Source organism: Pygocentrus nattereri, chromosome 10 (genome assembly GCF_015220715.1).
Source record: "Pygocentrus nattereri isolate fPygNat1 chromosome 10, fPygNat1.pri, whole genome shotgun sequence".
Lineage (NCBI taxonomy): Eukaryota > Metazoa > Chordata > Actinopteri > Characiformes > Serrasalmidae > Pygocentrus > Pygocentrus nattereri.
This window is the reverse complement of record NC_051220.1, coordinates 28,780,621-28,789,534: the sequence shown is the minus strand read 5'-3', so window position 1 is coordinate 28,789,534 and position 8,914 is coordinate 28,780,621. Positions and strand designations below refer to the sequence as shown.

Sequence of the window (8,914 nt, the reverse complement as noted above, 5' to 3'; positions counted from 1 at the left end):
CTTTGTGTTCATGTTCTCAGGCTTTATATTTTGCCTTGTCTAGCCACTAGCCTAGCCTATAGTATTAGCTTCCTATGAAGTTCCCTATAATTGCCTGTCCTCTTCTTGTTATGTATCTTGTTAACATTTGTATTAGCTTAGGTTCACTTAAGCAAGCCTTAGTTTTCTGGACCTCGGTCTCCTGTAAATGTTCTTTCCCTCTTACTTGGTCTTCAGTTTCTACTTCTTGGCTGATCAGTAAACCCTACGGTGCAGTTCCCTGTCCAGCCTTAATTGTTACAATTCCCTTGGATCAGACTATTAATTAGTAATATTTTATGTAATACATTCAGTCAGTGTTTGGGTGTCTAGATTTGTAGCATTTGAATCCACCCTGTATAAAATAAAATTATCGAGTAACAATTGTTAATATGATCGAAAGATTCCAAACTTTTGAAAGTTAGTGAATAAATAGAAGTGTAAAACTGCATGTGGAAACAGCAGCAGCATTGTCCGCATTTTTCAGTGGCTGTCATATCTGAGCTTACAGAGTTTTAGAAAGTAGATGCAGTTATCAGGGAAAAACCCAAAATCTTGAGAAACCCTGTTAAGAGTAAATTTAGAATTTCCTTGAGAAACACTGAGTGTTTTAATGCTTTGCTTGTTACAAGGCAGAGCAGCGTGGACTCCAAACTTATTATAGGCACATGCAGATTGCAGATTGCCTCGACTATTTAAATTAAAATACAGCCTTTTCTACTGTACAGTCTGCTAGAAATCTAATAATCCATTACAAGATCATAAGAGACTCTTATAAGAGCATTTATTAAATGTGGCTCTTCGACCTTTTCCAATATTGGATTATTCATACAGGTTGTTTATTCAGCAATAAATGGTAGGATGAGTGGAGGAGTAGAGAGTGAGGAATAGCTGTGGGTGTGGATACTCACTCATAGTGCTCTGGACACATGCTCAGCAGTGTGACTGGGCTGCAGGAAAGTCAGCAGTGCAGGAAAACATTGTAAGGTAAGATTCAGGTTATTAGCAGGAGAAAAAGCTAGAGAAGGCTAATCAGCTCAGGCAACAAACATTTATTGAGCCGTTCCGCTCGGCATACATTTCTAACAAGAACTCCTGCTGTGAAAAATGTTTAAAAAAAACAAGTGAAGGTTGAAAAACAGAATGGTGAGAAGGGCAGAATGATGAGAGCAGAATTGGGCCAGTGTGGAGAGCCAGAGAGAGCAGCTGGTGTATTTCAAGATTAAAGACAGCTGAGCAAGTGATGAATGCCCTGTCCTTTCATTTCCCTACTGATGTCACTAAACACAGACCAGAGATTGCTTTTGTAATTAAATGCAAAGCCATGAGAGTGGGGCACTGCGTCTTCGTTGACATGAAAACATAGGAATCAGGCTGACGTGAATTGATGTGTGCTTGTATCTGCCAGTGTAAGACATCACCTCTAAAAAAAATTTGATTAATCGTCTCACCAACTTACAAGTAACCAATAGTGTAGAGAACAACCTTACAGCTGATTACACCTGGTTGCATAGTCGTATATATATATACACAACAATGAAAATAACCATTATTAACCCAAGACAATGCTAGGAGAAAGTCAAAAGACAAAAAAGAAGAAAATTTGCGAATCAATTAAAGAAGCTGTTATATATATATATATATATATATATATATATGGATTTGTGACATGTACAACAGGAGAAATTTTGGTGCTACATAGAACAACTTTTTAAGGGTCTTTAAATAACTGTATACAACAGGTTCTCCTCCATATATAATAATAATAATAATAATAATAATATCTGTTATTATTATCAATGCAATGGAGCATCTGTATTCTTGTGGTACACTCCAAAGAACCATTTAAGCATTCATTATTTTATCTACACTACTGTGCAAAAGTCAGAGACAACTCCTTGTTTGTTTCATTTCCAGTGAAAATAACCATTATTAAATCAAGACAATGCTAGGAGAAAGTCAAAAGACAAAAAAGAAGAAAATATGCTAATCAATTAAAGAAGAATGGACTGACCTCACAGAGTCCAGACCTCATCACCATTGAATGTGTTTGAGGATGTAAAAAATGCAACCAACTTCTAAAACTGAGCTTTGGGGGTTTTGAAAAATATCCCTGCAGATTTCTAAAGACTGAAAATTGCAATATGATACGTAGTTGTTGAGGCTTCTGCGTCATTTTCTGTAAAATATGTTTTCTGCTGAAAAATGAATAACTTGTACTTAATGGCTGCTTAGAATGGAAGGTAAATAAATGAAGGCGCTCTCTGCCTTTACACAGCCATTTACTTTTCTAAAGTACTCTGAGAAAACTCCTTTTTAAGAATCTGAAATGCATGTCATGTATTTAATGTGAAGCGGAGTCCTCTATAAAATGAATTAGCCTTAATACTCACACATCTAGATCACTTTCTAGAATGGCCTGGACTGGCAGGTATCCAAGGCGTGGGTGTTTGGTGAAATACTTTTTTGACCGAAACTTATTCTTCAGCACCTTGGTGAAGTCACGCACATCTTCCCCAGAGGTCGTCTGAAACAGAATGTTGTCAGAGTGATGCTTCGTTCTGTTCGGGTGGTAAACACATGCTGCAGAATATGTCTGGACTGCCTCTGTTTACTGCTGCTCAAAACTCATCTACTGCTGTTCACATGTTGTATCTGCATCTTTACAGAAATCAGTGATGATTTGAAATTGTATTATCTACACTTTTAACCCCACTCTTGTTTTGGTCTAAAGTGATGATTCTAGTCATTTAGAACAGTAAATCAAAGATGAAACATACATAATATGGACAAAAATATTGGGACACACCTCTTAATTATCGAATTCAGGTGTTTCATTTAGTCCCATTGCCAAAGGTCTACCCATGCAGTCTGCCTTTTCAAACATATATGAAAGAATGGGTTGTTCTAAAGAACTCACTGAATTTGAGTGTGGTACTGTAATAGGACGATGAATAATTAAATATAAACCTGAACGATTTTCCAGTTTAAATGTTAAAATTCTCATTACCGCAATGCAGTAAGATTTGAAGATAAATGTGTAAATAATGGGCTTTTTCGCTCATCTTCTCATAATCTGTAAACTGTTGCCAGACTACTTTAGAGATAATTAACAAGACATACGGTATTGTGCAAAAGATTTAAAATACGTGAAAAAATTTTTATCTAAAAAGCTGTTTAAAAAAGTTTTTTTAAGTGTTTATTTGCAAAGATATTCATTATTATAATAACTATTGCAATAAAAATCAATTTAATGCATCACAATGTGCTTATTTATCCATTTCCAAGCCTTTCCCCCAAGCATCCCAGTATTATTTGTAGTTATTATCCAACCCCTGGTTGAGCTAAACAGTGCTTTATTATGCAAAAGCAAGCATGCTGGTGATGGAATTGAACAAATCCATGTGAGAAATCAGGAACTAATTAAATCACAAGATGTCGTATGCAAAAATTTGAACACCCCTGGTCAAATTACGTTTTGTTGATTTTCTAAGTGAAAATAAGTTAACACACACACACACACACACACACACAGACATAAATATATGTAAATGGATTTTTAAAAAAGGACACAGTGTACTAATCAGAATGAATATGAAATTAATATTTAGAAAATTATTAATTTAACATTTTGAGGCTGTTTGGTCAGAATGACCCATTGAGAACGAATAGTGAATGATGTGTTAACAGGAAATGATGTTTGACATTGAAGTTTGATGTAACAACGTATTTGTTATTATAGATACAAAAACCCAGTGGTGAATTGATCCTAATTAATCCAAAACACCCTTCAGTACATATTGAATGATATAGGAACAAGAAATGCTGCTAGACAAAATACAACACATTTATAAGTACAAAAACAAAACTGAGAAGCTGCATGTGGTTAAAAAAGAGAGCAGCACTGAGACTGAGAACACAGGATACTCACAGGGGTGCAGTATTCCACCATGGGATAGTTCAGTTTGTGACCCTTAGTAGTTCTTCCAGAGAAAAAACACCTCTGGCACACATCATAGTTAAAATGCTTCAGACTGCGATACCTGAAATGTAAACATATCATTTTATTCAGGCTCTTATCTATATGCAGTGGAGCTGACATAGCAATATAACATACATGTAAAAGAGAATCGTGTTCTATAGGATTAAATCTAACCTCCACATTTTACCTAAAGCCCACCATGGGGCACTCTTTACAGATGTTGCATTTGGCCTGATGCTTGGCTGTCTCAGCTGCAGCCACTCTGTGCAACACTGGTAACCACACCATCGATTGGGGCTCCAGATGCATCCACTCTACAAACTGATCCAGCTCAATTGTCTCCTTACAGCCCACCTGGAGCGCAGCAGCACAGACAGATCACTGATTCATTATGACAATGGGGGAGACAAGGAATTAAAGGAGGATTAAATGTTTTGGAACTTTAAAAAGGAACTGCACCAATTTTTCAAATTTCTGTAAAATCAAGTCATTAAGATGTAAGCAAAGTTATTCAGTGTTTTGATGTGGCAACTTTTGTGATAAGGTTTTGACCTAAAATATCTTGAAAAATACAATTATTTTAGAGAGGTACATGCAGAGTGTTATGAAGCAAAATAGTATCTAAGTATTTTATCCAAGGACATATTTTTTCTGATTCACTACTATTTTACAATTAGCAGTATCACATAAAAACTCAGAAGACATGTCTAGGTTCACTGGTCATTTTGGATAGCAAATAAAATAGCTATACTTGTGTTACAGACATTGTGTCCCTTGGCTCCCATCACCACCATTGTAAAGAAATCTGAGTTGGTGGGTTTAACTACACTGAACTATTTAACATCAAACTACCCTGACTGACTTTGTTTACATCTCAATGATTCAATTATATAGACTTTTTGAAAAATCTAGAAGTTCCCTTTAATAATCCCATTTTGCAATTATTGTAGCAATGTTCTTTTACAGGCCCAGAATAAACTAGTATGTTCTCTGAATGACTTTTGCAGGCTTCATAGGCACCAGAGCAGAGGTTTCAATTGTCAAACGAAGAACAGTTTTGTGCATAAACCTTTGTGTGTTTATGCACAGAATATGATTTATTAATTCCTCCCTCAAAGCACGAGTGTTGCATGTAAAAAACACCTAAGTTTTTTTTACTCACTTATCATGTAAATGTATATAATATTTCTTTACATGTCATGTATATATATATAACTTCTCCTAACCATGCATATAGCAGAAAAAACAACATAAAAATGACTTTCCTGTAGATTATTTATAATTTCAGAGACATATTCATCTATTATGAAAGTCTATGATATTTGTCCACAACTTCATCAAAAAAGGCATGATGTGTTGTGGGTGATGGGGCCAGGGAGCTGTACGGGTTATTCTAGTTTTCCTTGTGGCATTGGACCTGTTACTACATTTATGGATCAATTAGATCAGGCCAGTAAAGAGCAGTGCTATCAACAGCACCTCTTTCATTACATGGAACATTAAATAAAATGGCTTCAGTGAGGCAGACAGGGGACAGTAAAGAGAGATGGTAGTTCAGTGGCAGCAGAAAGAATGTACTGGATTTAGAAATCCATTATATCTGTAGATACGTTTGATGTCATAAGCACTCCATCATAATGCATTACAGGCACAGATGCCCATAAATCAAATGGATTCACTTCAGTCCTTTCAGAACTTTTGACAACAAAAGTATGCAAGAAATGTTTTACCATGTTTTTCATCAAAAAATGCAAATGTTATATGTGACTCAGCTTCCACAGCTACATTGGAGTCTGCACTCATTTCAGTTCATTATGAGTGTGGTGGAGGAGCCCTATGGCAACCCTGAAAGTTATAATTATAATCAATCAAGTTATAATTTCCCTCAGATTTATACAAAATAATACAAAATACAGATGATACTGATGAACCCCTTTGGCTAAACAAACAAGCCAAGCATTCATTCAAGAATGGCTATGTCTATAAGCATCTTTAAAAAAAAAAAAAAAAAAAAAGATTTTATGGGTGGGTGACTATGCAGTGCAGTCTGAACTATGGCTGCACAATATATTGTTTGTTAATCATTATTGCAATATTGGTTTTGTAATACTGATATCACAAAATGCTGCAACATGCAAATGAGGTGGAATGTAACCACTGTTCTTTTTTCAGTATTTAAGCACATTTCTTTCTGTAACAGTTAATTTTAATACAATTAAATCACAATACTTTTACTTTTATTTGTGTTTATTTCTAATATTCTAGTATTGTACTTTACTACTTTTTTGTAATAACCATTAGAAAGAAATGTGCAGTTCAGGTTTTAAACCAATGAGAAGAAACAATGGATAGAACAGAAAAGTTTTGCTTAATTTTAACATAGCCTCTAACTGTAGGCCCTCTAATTGACTCAATATTTTTAATTAATATAATTCAAATATATTTTCCATAATTAATTAGGGCATTTTATGTGTGTGTGAAATGTGACTCTATGTTGAGCTGCTAGCAAGCAATGAGGGGTGAAAGGAGAGGGGTAAAAACAATTGACACCTCTCCAGACAGACATAAAATGAGGTAAAATGTTGAGCATGACTGCAGCTCTCCTGATATCATAAAATGGTACACAACTGGAAAAATAAAAATAACAAACACAATAAAAACGCTTTTATAAATGTTCACTTCCTTATACAACAAGATGAAATTCCAGTTTGCATCCAGTTTTGTAAATCACACAATAAATAAATGACCAAATTAAATATTTTTGCCATTTTCCCCAATTTACTTGTGTCCAGTTCCACCACGCAGCTAGGCTACCCCTTCTAAATACTATGACTGCTTGGAGGGTAAAGGCTATAGCATGTTTTCAAATGGCCAATTCTGTTATGTCAGCAAACAACTAGCATTGACTAGCATTGCACCAAGTGATGGTTGGAAAAGAGGGCAAAGTAATTATAGCAAAGTCTGTCCACTCTGCAGCCATCTTGACAATGCTGCCGTGCAGTTATTTCTAGTCATACAAGGCCAGACACCTATCTCTTAATCTCTTAAATTATTATAATAGATCTCTCTTCGGGCCAAATTATCATTTCAAGAACATATTTGAAATCACCAGTAAAATCTTACAAACATCCCATTAACTGAGGGGAACTTTTCCCGCTTGCAGCTTTACCAGCAGTCTCCTTCTTTTATAATGTCTCTGGGGAGGGCCATTCTACCATCCAGAGAGGCCAAGCGCTTTTTCGAACTGGCATTAATGCAACGTCACTGGACAGATCCAGGTGCTTGCAGAATGTCAGCTAACATCAATTATGTCAGCTAACACTTAGCATTGGCTAGCATTGTGCTGGCTGAACTGGCACTAAAATATTTGTGCTTTTTCTTAAGCAGGGTTTTTTTAGTAGTCTTTTGATCTTTTTTGAGTTGAAAACGTCCCAAACAATTTTGAACCTTCTGGATGACTGAGTGTGTGTTTTTACGAATGATTCATCACATTTACATGAAAAAAATATATTTTGGTAAAAACAATGAAGACAAATATTTAACCACACCATGTTCAAGGATCCACCACCGTCTTTTTAAGATATAGCACAGCATATCACAATATGTAGCAAGAGGGGAAGATTTAGTGTTTCTGGGGCCCTAGACAAAAGACCATAATGGGGCCCACTGGATGAACATTTTTATATTAGCTCTTTCATACAGAAATATGTGGTTTTATGTACCAAAAACAGTCATTATTAATTTTTACATGACTCTTTATTTCATAGAGTAAATCAGGCTTTTTTTTACTGTGCCCTTGATATATGATGTGTATATAAATGATAATGATATTAGATATATAAAACTGATATATATCTAAATGAGCTCTGTTCTGATTGGTTTCACTGAATTGTGTCTCATTTAAAAAGCAGTGTGGTTTAAAACACATCATATAGCATCAGTGTGAATGGGCGGGGCTAATTTTAAGTGATTTTATTAAGTGAAATTATCTCACTATATTGGCAGAAAATTGAGCTTATTATATATTCAAAAATAACTACCAATAATCCTGAAAATTAATAATAATAACATCTGCAAATAACAACTATTTCTAAAATGTATGTATATTTCAGAATAGGTTATTTAGCATCAAGATGTACAGTATATCTCATTTTATTTTCATGGGACCCTTGGTTCATGGGTGCCCTAAGTGGCAACAGTCCAAGGTGTAGCAATAGTAGTATAACACTGTATTTTGTGCATATTGTGCAGCCCTAGATGAAGTGAGTCCCAGTGGTGGCTGACAGCATTGCACTCACATGCCTAAAGCAGCTGTGGACACTGGGCTCCACGTTGCTCCCTCCGAATGCAGCAGCCTCACCCAGCTGGTGGGGAATCTGCATGGTGGTGTGCAGCAGCAGAGCCAGCTGCCGTGGGTTACACACTCCTGCAGAGCCAGCCACCTGACTGAACAGGTCTGAGGAGAGCACTGTGAATCAGGACTATTAGTGATATTTGACTGCAATCACAGACTATTACTCCTGAGGCCATGTGAATAAGAGCTCAGAGGAAACAAATTACGGCGACTTAATTCTCTAATATGTCAAACATCTCTCAGCCTCCAGTTAGGGACACCTTAATAACCTGAATGTGAAGCACCACAATCACTGAAGAAAACAAAATACTTGCATTTATACTTGTCCTCAAGGTGTCCTTTCGAAAGAGAAAGCAGTCCAATCTTCATGCTTATGACTTCAACCTTCCCACTTCTGCCACTATCACACAGGAAAACAGAGGTTCTTAGATTAAAAGAGCACTGGCTGTAAATCTCATCTTAAACTTTTGGAGTCAATGTGAGAAGCAACCATGTAATATCCTCATGAAAAGATTGCATCGAAAACGTTCTCTGGTGCAAAATCAAAAATAATTTTTTCA

General features: G+C 35.9%; 1 protein-coding gene across 1 annotated transcript in view; it reads right to left on the bottom strand.

Moving 5' to 3' along the window:
• Positions 1-925: 925 nt before the first annotated feature.
• The window catches only part of LOC108428617 (utrophin-like), a 28,448-nt gene continuing 20,459 nt past the window's right edge, over positions 926-8,914 (bottom strand). Inside the window, exons 12-17 of the mRNA XM_017699721.2 lie at positions 8,669-8,754; positions 8,299-8,456; positions 4,188-4,354; positions 3,950-4,061; positions 2,412-2,545; positions 926-968 (exon numbers count right to left, since the gene is read on the bottom strand). Of these exons, the coding sequence (XP_017555210.2) occupies positions 926-968; positions 2,412-2,545; positions 3,950-4,061; positions 4,188-4,354; positions 8,299-8,456; positions 8,669-8,754 (700 nt within the window). The remainder of the gene's footprint in view (positions 969-2,411; positions 2,546-3,949; positions 4,062-4,187; positions 4,355-8,298; positions 8,457-8,668; positions 8,755-8,914) is intronic.